Source organism: Pelecanus crispus, chromosome 3, assembly GCF_030463565.1.
Source record: "Pelecanus crispus isolate bPelCri1 chromosome 3, bPelCri1.pri, whole genome shotgun sequence".
Taxonomy (NCBI): domain Eukaryota; kingdom Metazoa; phylum Chordata; class Aves; order Pelecaniformes; family Pelecanidae; genus Pelecanus; species Pelecanus crispus.
Genome location: NC_134645.1, coordinates 127,297,826 through 127,321,747, shown reverse-complemented (window position 1 = coordinate 127,321,747; position 23,922 = coordinate 127,297,826). Strand labels below are relative to the sequence as shown.

At 39.9% G+C, this 23,922-nt stretch overlaps 1 protein-coding gene across 2 annotated transcripts; it reads left to right on the top strand.

Moving 5' to 3' along the window:
• The first annotated feature begins 882 nt into the window (after positions 1–882).
• On the top strand, positions 883–19,331 carry RHAG (Rh associated glycoprotein). Of its 2 annotated transcripts, XM_075708016.1 has the most exons (10): positions 883–1,088; positions 11,032–11,215; positions 12,471–12,621; positions 12,817–12,964; positions 13,728–13,885; positions 14,800–14,937; positions 15,757–15,878; positions 16,600–16,685; positions 17,316–17,389; positions 19,112–19,331. In XM_075708016.1, exons 1-10 carry the CDS (start codon positions 956–958, stop codon positions 19,187–19,189), a joined length of 1,272 nt encoding a protein of 423 aa, XP_075564131.1. In that variant the 5' UTR covers positions 883–955; the 3' UTR covers positions 19,190–19,331. The 2 variants fall into 2 exon arrangements, with proteins under 2 accessions (XP_075564131.1, XP_075564133.1); XM_075708018.1 differs by lacking the exons at positions 16,600–16,685; positions 17,316–17,389; positions 19,112–19,331 and adding an exon at positions 15,978–16,593.
• The last annotated feature ends 4,591 nt before the right edge of the window (positions 19,332–23,922 follow it).

Genomic DNA, 23,922 nt, shown 5'->3' with positions numbered 1-23,922 from the left:
TCTGCATCCTGGATTAACAGAGGCCAAGTTTCTCAATATCACATCAATGAAATATCCACAAAACTTTCAAGAGTCAAGATGAATTTTGACAAGCAAGAACAAGTGATCATCCAACAGTAATCTAAGTGAAATTTAATTTGCTCCTTCATTCATGAGAAAGTACACAAACTGAGCTTTTTAAAACCATTTAAGAGATTTGATCTCTGACCTGTTTTCATTGTCTGAGCTAAGGGAAATGCAAAAAGCAATAATTTAAATTGAAATATTGAGCTGTTTTTTCAAATTCATCTTTTTAATAATGTACAGCTTTATTTTTTAACAACTAGGAATATCCTTTTTTCTTATAAAGAAGTATAATTATTTTATTTTTAGATATGAGTTCACAATGACAACTTATGCTCTGAGGACGTCACTCACTGTGAAATAAGAACAAGTACTCCTTCAGCCTGCTGAAAGAGATTCTCTTTGCTTATCATATCCTATATGAAAAGGTAGGAGATTATCCATGTTTCTTGTAAGATGAAAAATTATTTACCTTTTAAAATGAAAGCTACACCTTGAAGAAATTATTGACTACAGGTAACACAATTGACTGTCACAGTGTTCCTTAGTATGTGGAGCAAACCAGGCACTGTGAGATTTTCTTTTAGGCTATTTCCTTTCTAAAATATGGATAAGACAGTGAGAAGTATATCTGTGGCTAAATGAGCTGGTTTGCATTACAAATTGAAAAAATATGTAAGGCAGCATTTCACGCACAGAAATAGCCTGGGAAATAGAAATCACTATATTGACCCATACTGTTTCCCTCCCATAGTGGGTGTGACGGCGTGTTTGCCTGTCTCTCTGTTACTTTTTTTTTTTTTTGCTATATCACCCACATCCACCGAACGAGGCAGCTCCACTGAAGGCAAGTGTCCTTTATCAGGCTCTCGCAGCCTCCTGCTCTCCTGCAATGCCTTCAGCCCTTGACACCAACATGAAGTTCAAGTTCTCGATCCTGGCTCTTCTTCTGGAAGTGGTCATCATTTTTTTGTTTGGGATATTTGTGGAATACGACACCAGTGCCTCTCAAGATTTATACCCATGTAAGTGTTACTGTCTAAGTTTTATAGAAGTTAGAATTTCTTTAAACTAATCCTAAGCTAGATTTCTGAATAACTTATGAGACCTATGAATACAACTAGAAAAGAAAGGCATGCTTTGGACCCCACAAACTTTTTCTAAGGTGTGAAACTAGCAGGTTTCAAAGACAAATTCAAGCTGAGCACATATAAAATTCTGAAAGTAGCTAACTGCTTAGAAGTTAGCTCTTCTGGGAGAGAAGAGTCCTGAAAATAGTTCTAGAGTTTGCATAGCAGGTTAAAACTTGGAGAAATATGAATAGCTTTGAACAAATCTAACATTTTCCAGAGATGGATGGTAGTGCTTCTTGCTGGACCTTCTATCCTGATTACTATATCAAATAATGAAAAATAATAGAACATTTAATTACTATTATCCAGGTTTCAAAATGTCTTAGGAGAGCATGGAAACTGGGGAGCATATTCATCATCATTACAAAATATATTTGCAGAAACTGGACTTCACAAAGGGCAATAGTTTTTGTCACAGGGTGGATAACCCCCTCCTATCTTCAAAGCAGTGGCTCAGTAGTAGACAGAAATGGTTCAGGCTGCAAACATTTCTGTTGATTTGTTGTTCTGCAAATGCATGATGAAGTTCAGGGAGAAAGCTTTTGGCCTGAGGAGTAGTTGCTGCCTTCTCCCACCTTCCTACTCCTCAGGCAAAGATCAGACTGTTGTAAATAAATAGAAAAATAAGTCTGCAGAGGAGCAGCCTGTGTCTTGCTGGCAGTATTGAAGGTTTGCTATTCGTTTTCTTGGGTCTGATGGCTTAACAACTTGTAGCCCTGATTGCAATACTCTTAATGATGATCATAACAGTACAGAACTCCTTGCCTGTATGTAATACCCATGTAATTTTGAATATATCCCTCTTTTTGTCTCATTCCAACTGTCCTTTCAGTGACTGTTACACGGGAATGTGATCTCGGGGTCACTTCACTCCCTAGTAGTCTTGTGTTGTGTATTCTCACATAGAGCATTGTCCGGTTGAGAGAACAGTGAATGCGCAGCATTATTCAGCTCCAGATGCAAATCAGCTGATGAACATCAGGGGCTAGTTATTCACATTTGAGCTAACTCCACTGAGATGCAGCAGTATCCCTGAGAGATAATAACTTAGGCTATGCCTGAGTCCGTTCTCTTTCTGAGACACAGCTTGGCTATATCCATGATATTGAACTATCCCAGTTCCTAAATAAGGTGGCCTTATCTAGATGGTATATTTGGAATGACCCTTGGTCCACTGTCACCCAGGAGGTGACAGCTGGCCTAGGCAAAAACTATGCCAGAGACCACATTGATTTGACAGCACAGGTAATTCTACTTCTGGCACTGTTATTTTATTAACATAGCTATTGTCTAAAACACCTGTCCATATACCTCTTCTCTGACTGTACCCCAAAACAACATGAAAACAACAGATACAGCCACAGAACAATAGTGTTTTGGGCATCTTTGTATAATTTGGTAAGCCAGAAGAATGCTGTCATCTAGGACATGGGTCCTTCGGACTCAGATTAAGGTCAGTTTGCCCTGAAAGAACAGAGAAAATTACATTCTCCAGTCTGAATATCATACCTGCTGGCTCTGGTACTAAATTGACCTGTATTTTCTTGGAGTCCCCCTTACCAAGGAAAATGAAGAAAGGTGCTTGCGATCCTCGTGTTTACGCCAGTAATTTAATAGTCTTCAATGGCCCCTTACAGCATGGTGGTGCATTTCTTAGTAAACCTCAAGTCTTCTGGATGGAGATTGCCTGTGCTGCATGCATCACCGTTTGGCACTGTGTTCTCTGGGGTGCTTCTGGGATAGGCTGTTCTTGCACTTAAAACCCTCTCCCAGCCCTTGTGTGGAGCCCTGTTTTTTAATTTAATATCTCCATTTTAAAAAGGCATCAGGGAGAGGGCAGGGGCTTCATCAACATCACAGAGAAAAGGATTTTTCTCACCAGATGCTAACACTACAATATAGGCCTTTAAAGGTAATCTATCTAGTTAGGGTTCACTTAGAGTTATTTCTTCCCTAATACAAGTGTCTAAAATATGTGGGAGAAATTTCCTGCTGTTTCCCATGCCTTCCTGCCCAGGCCGTGTATGACTGTTATACCTGCACACTGTCCCCAAGCTGTCCACACTATTGAACTGCTAGCAAGCTTCTGACATGGTTTTGGCTCATGCAAACCAGCACCTTGACCTCCTCATAGGTATGGCTTTAGGCATAGCATAGGTAAGGGACTACTCTCAGTTGGTAGTATAGGTGGGAACAGTGTTTTGGAAGAGAAGAGCATGTAGCTGTACAGACCTAAGTCAACAGCCTGATTACAGACAGGAAAGTTTGTCTCCAATGGGTTATCTGTATGAGGATGACAAGTTGGGAAAATTGATACTGTCCGAGGATGTTCAAAATACTGAAAAGCTATTGTAATGAGGACGAAACAATGTAGAAGAAGGTAGTGAAGAGGCAATTCTGTATTTCCTCCATAAAAAAACTCTCAGAAGAAGTAGTATAATTGCTAATTGTCTCCACATGTTGGTACCTGAAGTACATCGAGTGTAGATCTGCTCGAGGGTAGGATGGCCCTGCAGAGGGATCTGGACAGGCTAGACGGATGGGCACTTTGGTCACAACAACCCCATGCAATGCTACAGGCTTGGGGAAAATCCAGCTGGAAAGCTGCCTGGCTGAAAAGGACCTGGGGGTGTTGGTTGACAGCCGGCTGAACATGAGCCAGCAGTGTGCCCAGGTGGCCAAGAAGGCCAACAGCATCCTGGCTTGTATCAGGAATAGTGTGGCCAGCAGGAGCAGAGAGGTGATTGTGCCCCTGTACTCAGCACTGGTGAGGCCGCACATGGAATACTGTGTCCAGTTTTGGGCCCCTCAATACAAGAAAGACATTGAGGTGCTGGAGCGTGTTCAGAGAAGGGCAATGGAGCTGGTGAAGGGTCTGGAGCACAGGCCTTATGAGGAGCGGCTGAGGGAACTGGGGTTGTTTAGCCTGGAGAAGAGGAGGCTGAGGGGAGACCTGATCGCTCTCTACAACTACCTGAAAGGAGGGTGTAGTGAGGTGGGTGTTGGTGTCTTCTCCCAAGTAGCTAGTGAGAGGAAAAAAGGAAATGGGCTCAAGCTGCATCAGGGGAGGTTTAGGTTGGATATTAGGAAAAATTTCTTCACAGAAAGAGTAGTCAAGCATTGGAACAGGCTGCCCAGAGAGGTGGTGGAGTCCCCATCCCTGGAAGTGTTCAAAAAACGGGTAGATATGGCACTTTGGGACATGGTTTAGTGGGCATGGTGGTGCTGGGTTGATGGTTGGAATGATGATCTTAGAGGTCTTTTCCAATCTTAATGATTCCTAGTTTTTACTTTCATTATAAATGATCCAGCCACCAAGCCAGGAGGGGTGGGGTTGCTACTCTCCCCTTAATTAGTTTAGTGGTGGACTTGGTAATGTTAGGTTAATGGTTGGACTGGATGATCTTAAAGGTCTTTTCCAACCTAAATGATTCTATGATTCTATGATTCTATGATACATTAATGGTTTCAGTACAAAACCCAAATACCAAAACCCAGACAAATACCAAAACCCAGATAAAACTCAAGGTCAGTGTTTTAATAACAAATCTCCCAGGCAAAACATCACTAATCATTTGCAGAGTACAGCAAACTGCAAAAAACAACACTAATCTTTAACATGTACAGCAATAAAAGAAGCATGGTGCAGATCAGATAAATTAAGATTGAGAACAGATGAGTCAATATCATGAGCTGCAACTATTAAAAGATACAAATTCCTTAATAACCTCTGGTTAATCTGTTATTATCTCAACCCCTCCATGCCCCATGTTGGGCACCAAAAAGGACTGTCATGGTTTAGCCCCTGTCAACAACTTAGCACCATGTAGATGCTCGCTCACCATCTTTCCCCCATTGGGATGGGGGAGAGTATCTGAAGGGCAAAAGTAAGAAAACACATGTGCTGAGATAAGAACAGTTTAATAATTGAGATGTAATAATAATAATAATAATAATAATAATAATAATAATAATAAATTTTAATGAAAAGGAGAAAAACAAGAGAGAGAACAAAACCTAGGGGAAAAAAAAACCCAAGTGATGCAACTGCTTATCACCCACCGACCAATGCCCAGCCAGTCCCCGAGCAGCGATAGCTGCCCCCCAGCCAACCCCCCCAGTTTCTATACTGAGCATGATGCCGTATGTTATGGAATAGCCCTTTGGGCAGTTTGGATCATCTATCTTGGCTGTGCCCCCTCCCAGTTTCTTGTGCACCTGGCAGAGCATGGGAAGCTGAAAAGTCCTTGCCTAGTGTCAGCACTGCTTAGCAACAACTAACACATCAGTGTGTTACCAGCATTATTCTCATATTAAATCCAAACCACAGCACTATGCCAGCTACTAGGAAGAAAATTCACTTTATCCCAGCTAAAGCCAGGACACTATGCCATTTGCCTTTTGGCCAGGCTGTTCAGTTTACCAGTAGAGACATAAACTAAATAAACACCACAGATGTAATGTTGGACTTTTAGATGCTGACCTAAGAGTTGATGGATCTCATTCACAATAAAGAAGCTGAATAAAAGCAGGATTCCCTGATATGTGTGTTTTCACTTTTAGGCCCCCTTCCTCTCAAAGTCCCCTGTCTACAAAGTGCACACAAGAGCACAGTTTGCCTGAGGACCCTGCACAAAATTAATGCTATGGCTGTATAGATGTATTAGGACATATCCTGAGCCAGGACTTCCCATGAGTTCACAAAATGATGGGTTCAACTGCTTCCCTTTCTATCCCCAGGGATGTTAACCCATCTGTACCTTATAGATTTAGTTATTTCCTCCAGGGGTTAATCTATATCCTGAGAACTGCAGTGCAGGGCCTGATTTTATATGCCTTAAATACCTCAGCACCATGAATCCAAGCTGTTTCAGTGTTTTTGGACTGAAGAAAGATGAAACTAATAATTGAGGATCACCACAGTTTTGCACTCGGGTAATGGGGGCTGAGCTGCGATCATTCTCAAAGCACAGCTTTGCATTATATCTATTTCTGGTGGATGGAAGTACAAGCATGGCGAATTGGATGGACAGCTTCAGGCACGCTGTGCCACTAGAATGGGAGGATGAGGGCCTGAGGTGGTTTTGCAAGCACTGCTAGAGGATTTCTTTAGTACTGGTATCCTGTATGTAATGTCCTGTGATTGAACCGTGACTCATGCCTTAGGAAAACTTATGTGCCCCTCTTGTTCTGCGTTCTACAGTATACTCCTTTAGGCAGAGCAAAATCACAATTTTAGTATAAACCTAGATGCCACAAGCATCTTTGCATTGAGACTGACCACCATGCAGAGACCTTGCAGTGGAATTAACATGTCGGTCTTGGGCAGCCTTGCAGAATCATGTACAGTGGTTTTGTTCAGGATCTGCTGGGGTGTTTCTCCTAATCTTTATTTTCCTGTATCACGGAATAGAAGTACTGTGTCACAGAATAGAAGTACCGTGTTTTGTTAAACACAGCTAGTTACTGAAACAGTTTATTGCAAATCATGCTGTTTTCTCTATCATTTGAAATCATTCCAGACCTATTCTTCTTTAAAAGGATGCGTAAGAGGTAGTTAAAGCACAAGGCTAGACCAGTTGAAATTTGTCCTCAACATCTATGAATTAACCTAGTTTTAACCAGGATTTTTAATCTTTTGTGTAAGTAAGTCCAGACAGCTTTAAAACATTTATATGAATCCTGGCTAGCCCTCAGGAGGGCCCAGGATTGACATGTAAACCAGCTGCTTCTTTCAAACAGAATTGCTTCTAATCTTCAGGGCTGGGGTGAGATTTTTAAAAGCACCTTTCAAAAGAGACCTGAGTATGCAGAAGTCCTGTTGATGGGCACTGAGAATTAAACTCCTCAGTCATCAACGTGCTTTTGAAACCTGTTCCTTTGCTCACAAGTAGAGTCAGGTTACTTAAGCAGTAAAGCATCTTTTACTAACCTAGACGTGATTTACTGAGATGTTGTATACATGAATGGGATTTTTTTTATGAGAACAATTTACTTGCTGTGTCCGCAATGATTTAACCAGGAGATTGCAAGCAAGGGCAAGTAATATGCTGAATGCTAACAAACCATAATCTCCTCCTGGAGACTGGAAAAATTTTCTGACCTGGAGCTGACTACCCTGAATGGGCAAAACTAAAACTTTATTACAAAGTCCATGGCATAGGCAGCTAATTAAATAATAAAAAGAGCAGAAGTAGGTAATTTTCAAATGTACCCCTCATTTTGTGCATGAAACTCAAGTGTGATATAAACTGAAAAATGCTGAAATCATATATCACTTTGACTTGTCATGCTAAACATTTATTAAATACATGTCCATTTTCTGCTAAAGTCAAACAAGAGGGCGATTTTTGTAGATGTTGTTGTGCAGCTTTTATGGATTTGACCTCTAGTTCTGTATTTTTTTAGTAATATTAACAAGCTTTTAATAAAGTAGTTTTACAAGAGTCAGACAAATAACCTGGGCCACTTCTCAAATGCAAAGATCCTGATGCCACAGGTTACTGGATGAATGGTCACTCATAGAAAATTATTTTTAAAAGGGGAGAAAAATGTTTGTTCAGCATCCAGTTTCCACTTATCCTCAAAAAAGAGGGAAAGAGATCTTGGGTTACTCCTTCCCTTATTTGAGAAGAGCTTTCTCATGTGACCTGCAAATGTACTTTTGTCCCACTTAAAAAAAAAGGGGGGGTGATCATCTGTACCTGAGATCGTCAGGGTGGTGTCAGAGGAATGCTGGGAAGTCTGTCCACTCTCAGTCCTACTGGCACTAACCACTGCCACACGCTACATATAGGCTTGGAGAAGAGTGGCTGGAAAGCTGCCTGGCTGAAAAGGACCTGGGGGTGTTGGTTGACAGCTGGCTGAACATGAGCCAGCAGTGTGCCCAGGTGGCCAAGAAGGCCAACAGCATCCTGGCTTGTATCAGGAATAGTGTGGCCAGCAGGAGCAGAGAGGTGATTGTGCCCCTGTACTCAGCACTGGTGAGGCCGCACATGGAATACTGTGTCCAGTTTTGGGCCCCTCAATACAAGAAAGACATTGAGGTGCTGGAGCGTGTTCAGAGAAGGGCAATGGAGCTGGGGAAGGGTCTGGAGCACAGGGCTGATGAGGAGCGGCTGAGGGAACTGGGGTTGTTTAGCCTGGAGAAGAGGAGGCTGAGGGGAGACCTGATCGCTCTCTACAACTACCTGAAAGGAGGGTGTAGTGAGGTGGGTGTTGGTCTCTTCTGCCATGTAACAAGTGATAGGACAAGAGGAAATGGGCTTAAGCTGCACCAGGGGAGGTTTAGGTTGGATATTAGGAAAAATTTCTTCACAGAAAGAGTAGTGAGGCATTGGAACAGGATGCCCAGAGAGGTGGTGGAATCACCATTCCTGGAAGTGTTCAAAACACAGGTAGACGTGGCACTCTGGGACATGGTTTAGTCCAGCCTACCCTTGATTGGTTTAGTGTGGACTTGGTAATGTTAGGTTAATGGTTGGACTGGATGATCTTAAAGGTCTTTTCCAACCTAAACAATTCTATGATTCTATGATTTCCAAGACATTTGAAGGAGAGTTGCTCTAGACGTGCAGCCCACCACCCCAGTCAAGTCAGGCATGAAGCCACAGCTCTGAGTTCCTGTGGCATAGGCTGCTGCAAGCTGGGAGGGTGCACAGGCAGATGTACCCATTGAATGATCTTATACTTTAACATCCTTTTCCTAAACATCCCCCACTGACTCCATCTGACACAGGAATATGGGCAAATTAAGCTGTGTTTTGGGTTCTGCATCCACTAGGACACTAAAGACTTTGCTGCTGGTAGGATCAAGAAGGTTGTATTAGCATGGTTTGTATTGTTCCTAGCCATATCTTTTTCATCTCTTGCCAGGTCCTCTGAAGCAAGGGAATATATTGAGCTCTAAGCAAGGCAGATATTTTCATACAGAACTGCAATACAAAATAAGCAAGTATATTGTGTTCAGAGAAGGGCTACAAGGCTGGTGAAGGGTCTAGAGCACAGGCCTTATGAGGAGCAGCTGAGGGAACTGGGATTGTTTAGCTTAGAGAAGAGGAGGCTGAGAGGAGACCTTATCGCTCTCTACAGCTACCTGAAAGGAGGGTGTAGTGAGGTGGGTGTTGGTCTCTTCTCCCAAGTAGTTAGCGATAGGACGAGAGGAAATGGGCTCAAGCTGCATCAGGGGAGGTTTAGGTTGGAAATTAGGAAAAATTTCTTCACGGAAAGGGTGGTCAGGAATTGGAACAGGCTGCCCAGAGAGGTGGTGGAGTCCCCATCCCTGGAAGTGTTCAAAAAACGGGTAGATGTGGCACTTTGGGACATGGTTTAGTCTAGTCTACCCTTGATTGGTTTAGTGTGGACTTGGTAGTGTAGGTTAATGGTTGGACTGGATGATCTTAAAGGTCTTTTCCAACCTAAACGATTCTATGATTCTATGATTCTATGATCAAAAGCAGAACCCCAAATAGGGAAATTAAGTTGATTTTGTATCTTTTAAAATAAGTAGTAAGCACAACACAAGAGTTGGGATAGTAGTTCTGGAAATTGAGTAACATGGAGGAAAATGGGAAGCTTCCAAAAGACTGCAGAGGCCTCAAAAATCCCATCACTGGTTATTATTTAACTCAGGAAATAAATGTGAAAATGTCCAGCCTAAAGAGGAAGCAAAAGGATTGGGCATATCTGCGAACCACCTGCATTTCTACGCTGTTTCTTAGATGTGCGTAGCCCAAAGTAAAGGATCTTACTACATGCATGTATGTATTTCAGTGCTAGATCAGGGCTGGAATATGACAGGGCAAATATAAGAGAAGTTATTAGGAATCTTCAGTAATATTATACTTCTGGGCCCTCTTTTGGCTAAACGTGGTAATGCATATAGCAAGACTATAGGAATGCTGAAAGCATGTAACTGGGAAATGTAACTTCAAGCCAAATATTATACTAACCAGGTCATTGTCTCAAGTTTTTCCCGCATATTTGCATGTAAGAGGCAAAGAAATAGAAACAAAAATAAATAGTTTCTCTATACTGAGGTTCTTACTAACAATAAAGTCAGACAAAAACCTTTAATTACAGGACTCAAACCTGTTTGTTGTAGAGTCCGTTAAATCACACAAAACACTTCAGAGTGACAAAATATTTTAAAGTATAAAATACCCATGTTGTGGTGATAAACACAGTTTATATTAAAAAGCCTAAAAAAGGAAATTTAAAAAAAAAAAACCTTAAAAAAAGAAGTAGAAAAAAACCTACCCATATTTTAACAAAATTCGTATTTGAAAAAAAAGCATATTTGGAGGTGGGCTAAGTACATGCTGATTAGCAATATTAATTTACTAGTTTAGACATTACCTTAAATGCCTTTTTCTTTTACCCATGTAAAGAAATCAATCTCTTGTATAGTAATTTTTAGAGATCACAAGCATATTTTTGCACTGGGTCAACTAGCACTCTACCAAACAAATCCCATGTACAATTCTGGAGTTAGCCAGAACACATTGGATGTGACCACCTTTATTTGAGGGGGAACAGAACTTTTCTGTAAGGACATGAAGCTGTGATGTTCCAAGTAGCTTCACAGTTCCAAACACATTAAATTCATTAGTATAAAGATCTAGTGTTCTTTCCATAATGATATAGCAAGGAATAAAATCAATAATTGGGTCTTGCATTTTCCAGACAGTCAATCTTCAACTAGTAGAATGGTCATGAAGTAGGGAAGGATGGATAACATTGATGACATCAGTTTGTAACTCTTTTCTGTTCAAGCCTCATTCATCCCTAGGTTTCCTCCCTTCATAGTCACTACACAGACATGTTTTCCCTTCAGACTTTCAGGATATCCATGTGATGATATTTGTTGGATTTGGTTTCCTGATGACCTTTCTGAAGAAATATGGATTCAGCAGTGTTGGTATCAACATGCTCATTGCTGCCTTCGGTGTCCAGTGGGGAACCCTGATGCAAGGATTTTGGCACATAAGAAATGGGAAAATTCATGTTGATATCAAAAGGTACCTGTGAATTTACCAAAATTGACATTTCTATCTCTTAAGATATCAGAAGCCATAAAGTACAACATCTGTGGGATCAGACTTCTAAGTTCACTGAAATGTGATTGAGCCTTACTGTCCACCTGTCAACATTCATCTGCCCTTCACCTCTAAAGGGGCAACACCTGGTGCACTGGGCCAAGGGAACCAAAGGGTGGGATGAAATTTGAGGTGTTATGTTACATGCGGGCCATAAGTCATGTAGAGAGACTGCTTTGAATCTCTGCGGTTGTGGAAGCTGGCAGATTTCCAGCAGTAGCACAGCACATCCTGCATCCAGCAGGCATGAAAGGATCTGTCCTTCCACAACACATGGGGTCACAGAAGAAAGGCTGGAACAGTGTGTCTGTCCACTCATGAGGTTTTCTCCTACTTCTCAAAGAATTATTTGCAAGAGCACTATACTGCAGTAAGGTTTGGACCCCAATCATAGAATAAGAGACCTCATGAGCAATGTCTCTAGATACTTTTAATCCCCCTCCTATTCATCTGTCTGCTTCTACCAAGGTCTCAGAGTGTTTTCCACATCTGCAGTTCTGTGTTTTGAGTCAACTTGTAGACAATTTTGAAAGGAACAACATCCAAACATTACTGAGGGACAAGCAGGAATAACCTAAGTAGCTCCTTAATGCTTACAGAGAGGCATTTGCAGAAGGACCCATAACTTAGTGCCCCTTTGGGCTGCAAGTTTTTGACCAATTTGTCTTTTTATTTATCTTTGCCATTCCCTATAACCTGTTAACACTGGTCCTTCCTGACAGCTAATGAAAACATGATGCACAGTGATAGAAAGGCATGCAAGGTTTTTGAAATGAGATAAACCATCTGACCAAACCTAAGAGCTCCCTGTCATCTTTGGAGTTCAAGTGACAGTCAGAGCTGGAAATGTCCCCTGCACATCTGCAATACACATCTCATCTGAGTTTTCACTATAATTTCAACCAGCCAAGAATGTATATATTATAAGCAGGAGGCAACCTTCCCACACTTTTTCCTCAGCAGCTGGTAAGATCCCTACAAAACCCATCTGGAAAGGTTTGATTTAATTTTCATCCACAAAGATGATCTTGATCATTTTATTTCTGAAGAGTTAAAGCTCTATCATTTTAATGATATGACAGGTTTGCAGCCTTATTTCAGGTCTCTTTAAACTGACTTTCTTTTTTCCTGTTTTTGTTTTGCTTTGTTTTGTTTTCATTTATTTTCCTAACTTCAGCATGATAAATGCAGACTTCAGTACAGCAACTGCTTTGATTTCATTTGGAGCAGTCCTGGGGAAAACAAGTCCTGTTCAGATGCTGATCTTGACAATTCTGGAGATCACAATCTTTGCATGCAATGAACATCTAGTTACAGAAATATTTCAGGTACAACTATTTAGCAGTAATTGTTTTCTGTTTATAACAAATGCTTTCACTTTGTAATACTTCCAGTTTACATATTTTAGGTTCTAGTTTCTACCATAGAAAATAAACCATTAAAGTCACCCAGACTCTCCTTCATCAGATCCTCATCTTTATGCTGTATAAAATCTTTGGCATTATTTTGGGTTCCTATTACAGGCCACAGATGTTGGAGCCTCAATGACCATCCATGCTTTTGGGACTTATTTTGGTTTGGCCGTAGCTCTAGTCTTGTATCGTCCTGGTTTGAAAAACAAACATGAAAATGAAGAATCAACCTATCATTCAGATATATTTGCCATGATTGGTAAGTGAAGTAATAGTGAGTCCTGATCATTGTTCATCCCTCTTTCATCCCTATGTTTTAATGATTGCCTATTATTATGCTGCATCCATTTTCTTAAATACAGTCCTAGAGGCATATACGTTTTTGTCTGATGCATGCACAATTTTTTCAGTGACACACATGTTTTTACAGTTTTTCCTTGTTTAAAAAAAGGAAAGATCAAATTAAAGATGCATTTTCACTGTGCATTAGTGAAAAGGTGACTCCCTTTTTTGGTAAATCTTCTGTTATAAGCAGCATTTCCATAGCAATTGGCCATAATTAAAAGTATTGAGCTGTGCCTGTCCCACTAATGAATGTTAGAAACCATACATCTGTCTGTCTGTGAGATCTATTCATAAATCAATTTACCAACTAAAACTATCAGTTATATCAATAGATGATAAAGGATTTGCATGTGGACTGTCTTGCTAATGCATCCTGTTCTGGTATGGTTTTCATAGCGGTGGTGAGCTCTGGCAGTGAATGGGGCATGACAAGGGGTCACAATGTGTTAAAAGTATTCCAGCAAGATTTGACAGAGACCATGTGTCAAAATCCCAGCTGCCAGTGTCAAAAGCTTCTGCATAATCTAGTATTTCTTCCAGCATTTTGGTTATTTCATGCTTCTTATTGGTCATCTTCCTCATTTCTTGCAGATAGTTCTGTTGTGTTGGATCTTTCACATTGAAATACCTCTTGTGACTGAAGAGTCTTTGTTTCATTTTGACTTTTATTCATCCAGGTACTCTGTTCCTTTGGGTTTGTTGGCCCAGTTGTAACTCTGCCATGGCATCTGAACGGACTAAAGCAATTGTCAACACTTACTATTCGTTGGCTGCATGTACTGTCGTAACATTTGCCCTCTCCAGCCTGGTGGATCAAAAAGGCAAATTCAGTATGGTAAGAATCACATCGCAACCTCTGTTAAATCGAGTCACCCCTCTATAATAAGGATGATTAGGCAGATCCCCAATATCTGTGAGCTATCTGGACCCTTTGCTCATACTGTGGGCAAAATTAGAGCTATTATACTTCTAAAAGCTATAATGTAAGATTGGGCCCTGAGGCAACCCACCCTGCTTTAGTTGTGTGATGATTCTTCAGTGGAATCACGGCATCTGGAGAACGAAAAGCTCTTAAACATTATAGCGATGGTCCTGCTCCCTTGTTCTCTCTTGTCCACAGAACGTGCTGGACAATACAGACATTAGTCCAACGTTCAGGTGGACTTTTGGATCTTATTCCAAAGAAGATCCTATGTGAGTTACCGTACTGCAATAGCCAAAATAGGTCTCTCAAGGCAACAACCTGTTCCCTGGCAATCTCACTGTGCAGCCGCACAACCGACAAAGCCAAACTAGGTTGGAGCTGCCAGACTGCCAACCTTTCATCTCCTTGCCCTGATATGCAGACCTATGTTTTCACCCACTTCTTTCCAGCAGTTGCAGTGTTTATCTAAGCCCAGTGTGAGCAGGCACAGTTCAATGAGCTTGCAGAATTTGCCACTGTTGTAGGAGGCAGTTCTTGCTGGCTCAGCCTGGCTTCTCAAGAGGTCAGAGGAGTTTTAGTGACTTTGCAAAAGCTGGGCTTCATTAAACTGGCCCCAGTTAAATTGGCTTAGAACAGCTTTGAAACAACACCCTGAACATGTAACAGGGAACCCTGTTTTAAATTCCTGTTCATTCTTCATTGGAAAAATCCTACCTGAAGAAAAGAAAAACTTCTGTATGCAAAAAAAGCCTTGAAATTCACTCAGCCCTAAAACAAGCCTCTGTTCCACATATATCACCTCCACCTCTGTATACTCTTTGCAGGGTCTCATCCAAAATGCCACCCTGGCAGGAGGAGTAGCAGTGGGTACCTGTGCTGACCTGTCAATCCACCCTTTTGCTGCCATGTGCATTGGGAGCGTTGCTGGAATCATCTCTGTCCTTGGGTTCCAATTCCTGAGTGTAAGTATTGAGGACCCATCTCTGCTCTCATTTACTTATTGCTTCACTGGGTTTACTGGAGCTCCCTTGGTTTGCTAGAAAGGGAGTTTAGAAACTGGCTGATACAGTACAGAGAGTAAGCTCCTGATAACAGTTATTTTTAAAGCAGTGTGATTTAAATAGATGCTCATGAGCTAACTTCAGTCCGTCACCTAGTTATAAACAGAGAAGAATCACAAAGATATTAGAGTTCATTAAAGTTGGGATTTCTGTTCAAGGAGCCACCAGAATTTTGCTCCCAGTGCATGTTTCAGTGAAATAGTACTAATTATATTTCAGTCTTTTAAAATTTCTAAATAGATCTGTAATCAAAAAATACTTTTGAAGTATCAAATGGAAGTGTTTCATGTGAAAAATGTAGAAACAAACTGTTCTGACTAAAACTGTTTAAACTGGCATTTCCCAATGGATAAACATTCTGGAAGAAAATGCCTGACTAGCACACTCAGAACAGGCATGTGTGTGTTGCTTAGCCACCTCTTTCAACCTTTGCTGCAGTGGCTGAACAGATTAGAAATATCAGTGGACTGTCAAGTGTTTTGTACCATTATATTTATGATAGTGGTGTGGACATTTGTACCATTATACATATATACTTGTTTTTTTCTTCATATAAACAATTTCACAGTGAAGGGAAAGATAGCAGGTTTTATAGCTAAACTGTGTGTACATGGAATAAGTTAAATTGTTTCTTGTACTTCTGCACTACTTTCTTTTGCATATCATTCTAGATATAAGACTGTAAAGTCACTATAAACTTCATATTTCCCCTCATTTCAGCCTTTGTTGGCATCCAAGCTGAAGATTCAAGACACTTGTGGAGTTCATAATTTACATGGTTTACCTGGAGTACTGGGAGGTATCGCTAGCATCGTAGTAACTGCAATAAACGAGGAAACTAAGTGAGTTATATAGAGAGAAAAGAGTTTATTGATTTTTGAAGGTCTATCCTAATTTTCCACCTTTCTTGGATCTAATTACGATTTTTTTTTTTTTTTCAGAAAATGCATCTTTGATTTGATGTCAGACATTGTGTTCTGGTTTAAATAGGACTCTTCTTGACATCTTGCTTTTAACACACTGTTTATATGCCAAGCTCATTCCAAATTAAAAGCTCAAGTAAAAATAAATAAAATAAAAACATCATAAAAACCAGCATACAGAACCATTCAAATGTAGAAGAATCTTTATTATGATTCTACAATTACACTGCTGGTAATTGTAAGATTTCCAAGAAAATTGGCAAAAAAGGTTATTCCCACCACCCTAAAAGACCCGAAGAAGATGAAATGGTTGGACTGGATGATCTTAAAGGTCTTTTCCAACCTAAACAATTCTATGATTCTGTGATTCTAAATGCTGGTCTTTTTGACCAATGGGAGCATTCTTTAAAGGCTTATGAGATACTAATAATCTTTTCAAAGAACTTGTTTTCATCTGTAGTCTAAAACAAAACCAAAAGAAAATCATGATTTCTGTCTTGTACGCAGCAATGCCAGGATATTTTCCTAGGAGCCATCTTGTCCATCAGACAGCAAGTACAATGTTGTAAGACCAATTATCAGTCTCAAAGTGTAACAATTTTTTTTTATTGTTAACGGTTTGTTTTTCTGTCCTTTTCAGGGCAAGTGTCCTTTTTACTCCTGGCAGGCAGGCTGCTGCCCTGGGCAGTACAATTGGAATTGCACTGGCAGGCGGAGCATTGACAGGTCAGTATGATGCATATAGCAACTGAAATATATGTGAATTTAGAGGTTTGCCCATGGAGAACTTCAATGTATCAACAATTTCATGCAAATAATCCAAAATAGGAAAAGAGAAATAATGCATGATGGGACACTGGCAGAAACTTAAATACAGAAAAGCAGTTTTCCAATAATTTTGTCTTCAAATGAAGCCTAGATATCTTACTGAAGACATGCTTCAAAGATACTGGGTTGTATATATAGGAATAGTAAGATGTTGTTCTGGATGGAAATCTTCTCTAGATTCAGACACTTAAAATTCTGAACAGGAACTAGTTTGAGATATTCATTTAGGTGTCATGTGTTTCCATGTGATTGTGGATACATTCTAAACAAAAATTCAGCCTGAAATAGAAAATTCCAGTGGAATCTGGGAAAGGTTTGAGCAATTAAAAACAAGTTCTTATTCATGTCAACATGAAGAAACCTGCATCACCTCTCATAATGAGTGACCTGACATCCCAATATGGTTGGGCACTTCTGTAGGCTACGAAACAAGTCAGAAAACTTTGATGACTCCCCAAGGCACATCTAAGGAACATTTATGTAGGCATTTTGTCCATTTTTTAACCTCTGATGCTGTTTTTCCTGCAGGTGGTATTCTAAAGCTGCCCTTCTTGGGACAAGCATCTGACCAGAACTGCTTTGATGACTCTGTTTATTGGGAGGTAAGATACAACCTCCCTTTTTTTTCATTATGTCAAAAGATGTACAGCACACTGCAGTCCTGCTCTCCTGGGGTTTGTTGTTTGCACATGAGTAAGCTTTCAAAAACGTTGCTCTGCCCCAGGCTGTGAATCTATCAAGGCCACCTTCAGGATCTTTTTTGGACTTTCTAGCTAGTCATGCCATTTACATTGGACTGACCTTGAACAAAAAGAGGAAATAGAGACCTCAGTGGAGGTCTTTATCTCTCTTTTAAGTGCTCACTGTGTCAGGTATCCTCCTCCTTCTTGTAGTTTTGACACATGACATTTGCATTTCTGGCTAAATGGTGCTGCTTTTCTCCGATCATGTAGAATTTCATACTGAATGAAATTTGGAGCACTTCTTCAGTATTTGTAGGGTGAGTCTATTTAGGCTGAGCAGAAGCTCTTCTGCATCCTGGTTGAATGATCTGACCACTGAGGTTACCAGAAAACGATGGGTCTCTTGGCACTATTGTTTTATGCATGAAAACACAAACAGTGGGACTAAGAAACAACTACATCTGAAATAGCCCTGCTAAGCTCCCTTTACGCTCAATGAAGAGATGGCTCTAGATTGCAGTTCATTTGAATCCTTCCAGATCTATGTTAGAATACATAACTAAAACCTTGAAAGTCTCTATATTCCCCACTGATAATGAAAGACCTGCCGCTGTCTACCTCAAATGTAGAGCTCTAGACTGTGGAAACCTAGATTTGATCAGCTGAATCTCACATACATCTTTGAGTTGGATGCCTACAATCAAGTGCAGAGCAGAAACTCAGACATAGCTTTCTTCTTGGCTAGCTTAAGAAGCTCCCTCTACTGTTTGTAGGCTTTCTGCATCTCCCTTTATCAGAAACTGACGACAGATTCTTTGTATAGGCAATCTGAATTTTATCCTTTATGCCAGGACAGACTAAAAAAGGCGAGACAAGAAAAAATACATGATATACATTCCTTGTAAATAAAATGTTGTGAAGGAGATTTTATTAGATTTTAATGAATTAGACGCCAGTATGGACCACACAATTTGGCTTTTGGTGACAGAAAGTTTGCAGTCTAAGGGGAAGTTTTGAGCCAAAAGATCAGCTGTAGCAATGACAATCAGAAAAAACCCAACTTTTCATGAAAGTTCTGTAAGTCTTTCGCTGTTTGACCTCTGGAAAGTCAAAACACTGTTTTTTGGCAAGACCTGAAATAGGCTGTCATATGTAAATCATAAAAAATGTCAGGAGAAGGAAACTTTTAAAGTGTGGCTGAAGAATTCACAGCCTGTGTTGACCAGTGATAATAATACAATCCTGCTGAATTGAAGGTCCTGTAGTATCAGTAGCACTGCTCAGAAATACTCTAGTCTGAGCTTTATCAGGTAATGGGAAGAGACATTGATATTTGGCATACATCATTTACTTTTCATTAGAGATGATCACCTGGTTTCTTTAGAGCTCTTGAAAATCCCAGATACTAATTTTGCACTCTCATAGCCAACATCAGTGTTAAGGAATTCTTCTACTAAGAAAACCCTGAATTAATTCCTCAGAATTCAGAACTGGTGGTTAATGTCAGGCTCGGTCAATGTTAATAAATAGACACATAATACATGCGGGCAGAATGACATTCTCAGTGCACTTTGGTTTTCTTTTATGGCAAAAGGAAGTCTATATCTCATCAGCTGAACTCTTCTCTGATTTTCATGGCAGGTTCCAGAAGAGAAGAAACCACATGAAATTCACTCCAACAACTATGATGAGCAGAGCAGAGCTGAAGCCACCATGTAGAAAAAAAAAAAAACAAACCTGTAATATTTGTCCTAATGATGTTCTTTTCAGTTTCTAATACTAAAAAACAATATCTAAGTATTGTCTTAACCACACTAGGTTTTCAAGAAGGGGCTGTAGATAACTATATTTTTGTAATATATATAAAACAAGCTTGATTTTAGAATACATAGTGATTATGCCAAGCTAAGGTGAATTAATTAGTTCCTTCCAATATATTTGTTCATCAGAAAAACCCATCACAAACTGCTCTACAAAATTATCTGTATTTTGCTTTTTGCAGTCACTGAGTCATTATAGCCATTGAAACAACTTTTTTGTTTCAAGCCTATTACAGAATACCATATTTAACTACAAAATTTCTGAGTTACAGTCACGTCCTTCAACTGTGTAGGCGTAATCAAGAAAAAACAGATTGATATTGTTTATTTGGATTCTAACAAACTTTTCACCAGGGCATCCCAGATTAAATTTTTAAGATAGTGTGTTGTCCTATTTTTGGATGGGGGAGAAAATGTGTTGTATTTTGAAGACTGGTTATGACAGGAAACAAAATGTTGAAATCATTTTCATGACAAAGCACAGAATATAGTGATTGATGAGGTATACTAAGTGGCAATATGAGTATCAAGATTCTTTGTTAATACCTTTATTGAAAGAGAGAAGAAAGTGAAATGGTGAAAACTTTCATTATTGGCATAGATTTATCTAGGCTGTTTCAAGGACACAGTAAGGGATTTGAGTATGAAAACCAGATAATTACATAATATGTCTTATTACGTCCAACAGTAATAAGTGGATAGTAGCACTAAATGCTAGCTCCAAGAAAAAGCATCCGTTGTTAGGAACTGATTGGAAAGCAACTATGTTCAACCTACAGAAGACTCAGTGGAGAACTGTGTGGTGAGTCACTGCCTTTGAAGTCACTGCCTCCTTAAACAAGAGAAAGTGGAAAGAAAATTGAAGCTAAAGTAAGGTAAATTAACTCCACCTGAGAAGTGACAATAATGGCTGCTCAATTAAGAAAGACAAAACCTGAGGTATCTGAAAGGACTCTGTAAGATGACAGTAGCTGGGAGCAGAGTCACACATCTGTGCTTACCTACATGGGGAAATCCATTGAGAGGCAATGGATGGGAGACGAAATTCTAACGGATCACAGTGCCTCTAGGCATTATTCAGACACAGAAAGCTACCAGTGATGTCTCAGAAGGACAAGCTGCAGTGGATGAACTTTCAAGACTTTTTATATTAGCATCTTATTTCAAGTCTTATTTATCAGATTTAAAGGGAAAACTCCTCTCATACAAAATAGCACAGATATTTTCAGTTCTGCTGATGTATTTTTCCTTGAAAAACTTTAGAAAGATACTAGGCAGGGCTGTCCCATATGTTATATTTGCTGTATATTGTTATATATCTCAGATTTCTATCTATGAATGAAAACTCATTTGTTGTAACACACTTTAGTTCAGATAGGCTCTTTTGCAGATGTGCAACGATTGACTCTTTTCTACCTTGTTGGCTAGAATACATCTTTTATCCTTTCAAAACCTTCACACAATCATTTTTGTAAAACCTGAGAAGGCATTTAACAATGTAAATATGGCATACGTAAAGATTTTAGAAGTATTTTGTGCATAATTTACAAAAAATATTGAAGTCCTTGAAGAAGATTCAATATGTAGACAGACTGTAAAAATCTTATCCTCAGTACATGAAGCTCACCCCTCAAAATCCTACTTGGGGATTCAGAGGGTCTTTCATTCACCTACAGCAGTGAGGTAATTCCACTGATTGTGAGTGTTGACCGCAAAGGAATACCTGAGTGAGAAAGTACCGCTTACTGTGAGTAAATCTTTCAGAATTATGTCCTCAATAGTTATCTTTAGTTCTTCAAAATAAAAGGGAAAATAAACTGTGAAGTTTTGTTCTCCAGTTCTCCTTATAGTCTTTCAACAGTAACACAGACCCTCATCCACTAAGTACTCATTATTGTCCTCTGCCTTTTTTTTTACAAGATTACTGCCCCAGACAGATCAGTCCTTCAGGTTCTCTCAAAAAACAGAGTAGGGAGATGGATCCCTTTACATGGAGATTTATCCCACCTAACCTAGCTATCATTTTCAGGAAATTGTTTCCTTTTTGACAAAGAAGGACCCTAGAAGTAGGACCTGTAGTGATGGACAAGGGGCCTGTAGCAATAGGACAAGGGGTAATGGTTTTAAACTGAGAAAGGGTAGATTCAGACTAGATATGAGGAAGAAATTTTTTACAATGAGGGTGGCGAAACACTGGAATGGGTTGCCCAGAGAGGTGGTAGATGCCCCATCCCCGGAAACATTCAAGGTCAGGTTGGACAGGGCTCTGAGCAGCCTGATCTAGTTGAAGATATCCCTGCTCATTGCAGTGGGATTGGACTAGATGACCTTTAAACACCCCTTCCAACCCAAACCATTCTATGATTCTATGATTCTAAGTCTAGCTTAGCCTGGGAAACTATATTTTAGATGGCTGAAACCATGTGAGGAGTATATGACTTTAACAACTGGAAGAGGGATTAAAAATGCATCTGTGAAAAACACTTTGATAGGTCCATTCTGATGTTCACATACTTAAAAACTAGAAAAAAATACAGAAAAAAGCATTAGGAGAATTAAAAATGTAAAAAGCATGTGTTGTAAAAACATCAAACGAGAAAGAGGACCAAAAATGACCTCTTGAACAATGTGGTGTAGCCAGATGACTCATGTGAAGCTAAATGAACAGGATATGAGAAACTGCAAACCATTACAAGAGAAAATTGCTGGATGTGACAGGAAACAATGTAACACTCTGATAAGAATTACAGATAACACCATGAAAAGTAAAAAGTGAGTTATATGAGAAATGGCCTAATAGCACAGTTAATTGTAGGGGAGAATTGGGGACCTTCTGGGGAGCATAACCTTGAAAGGCCAGCAGTGCCCCTGTAAGCATAGCTGAAATACCAACCTCAGGTACAGGTGTAGCAAGCCTGAGACCAACAAAAATTTAATTAGTATTGGGCAAAGATGGGGAAGGCAAAGAAATAGGAAAAGGGACAACGAGGCATGCAAAAAAATCTGCAATGAGGGCTGTCTGGGCTATCTGTCAGGCAGTCCTCAGATAGATCACTGCAGCAAGACAATAGAGCAATAGATCTGTGATAGATCACAGAGCGAGACAAAAAATCAAATCTCTTGTTTTGATCATCCATGCATGTTTGATTTTCTCCTGTGGTCTCCACCCTGATACGGTGGAGAGCTGCTGATCAGGCACAACCCAAAATTCATTCATTCCCTCTGGTCAGAAGCCTTAGACAAGAGCTTGAACTCAACATGGATGAATCCAGGCCTTATGGTTTGATCACCCTGTATGAAAAGATTGCACATGGAATTTTCCCAGCATATTTCAGACTGCTCTTCACCCCAAATAGACTCTCTCTCTGCAACAGATGGTGCACAAAGATGTCCATGGTGGTGTCATCAGGAAATGAAATACAGCAGTTGCTGGTTTTCTAGATAACCTTTGTTTAATCAGAGCTTTAAGCATTACTTTCTTTTCAAAGTGACTGTGCCCTTGAAGTGTATGATTGGTTTCTCCTAAGGTTCTTTACCCTAATCACTCACCTCCATACTTCAGCTGTCAGTGGTATATGGTTCTCTGTCTTAGGGTATTTTCTTTGGCTGGTTATTTCCAAATTAATCAAAGTTGTGAATACCCAGAATCAGCAGAGCTTCTTTTGTACATAGTTGCAACTTCTGTGTAATATGTTACTGGACACTATGGAGAGGTGTTGAGCCTTACAGAAGCTTAAAATGTTTTGCTAAGTACCCTTTTGCTCATCAGTGAGGGAGCCATACACTGGCAGGAAGGGAAGGCAAGGAGTTAAATGAGACACAAAGTGGAGGATGAGCTTCGAAGATGGGGCTGAAAAGTAAACCAAAGTTAAAGTACAACTACTCTACATTTTTTGTCTCTTTGACAGGACAAGGAACAATGGATCTAAACTAAAGAAGAATAGATTTAGACTAGACATAAGAAAGAAATTTTTTACAGTGAGGGTAGTGAAGCACTGGAACGGGTTGCCCAGAGAGGCAGTGGAGGCCCCATCCCTGGCCACATCCCAGGCCAGGTTGGACGGGGCTCTGAGCACCCTGCTCTGGTTGAAGCTGTCCCTGCTCACTGCAGGGGGGTTGGGCTAGATGACCTCTAAAGGCCCCTTCCAACCCAAACCATTCTATGATTCTATGATTCTACATCTGAGGTTCACAATGACTCGCATTCCTTTTCTTTCTCATGAAAGACTGCCGATGTTTTATGCTCTCCAATAACCACTGAACACTCTTTCTGTCTTACCTTTGTTCTCACCTTGATTTGGTTTTAGGTAACAAAGCTTAAATAAGTTTTATTTTTTTAAAAGTGAGTAAAAACTCATTCAGTATGGACATTTATTAAGCTGTGCATAAAAAATATCTGAAAAAGATGAGTTAAATGGCAGTAACTGTGTGTAACTTTCAACTTGAAAGTAGATTCCACCATCAGGATGCTGGAAGCTTGCTCTTAGATTTCTGTCATTCTCAGAAGAAACCTTAGGACACTGTTCATATTTTTCAAATTAGTAGCATTTTGGAGGTTAGGTCAGCCATCCTTTAAAAGATATTTTCTGTATCCAGTCCTAATCAGAAAACATATCTTTTTCTCTGTAAGGG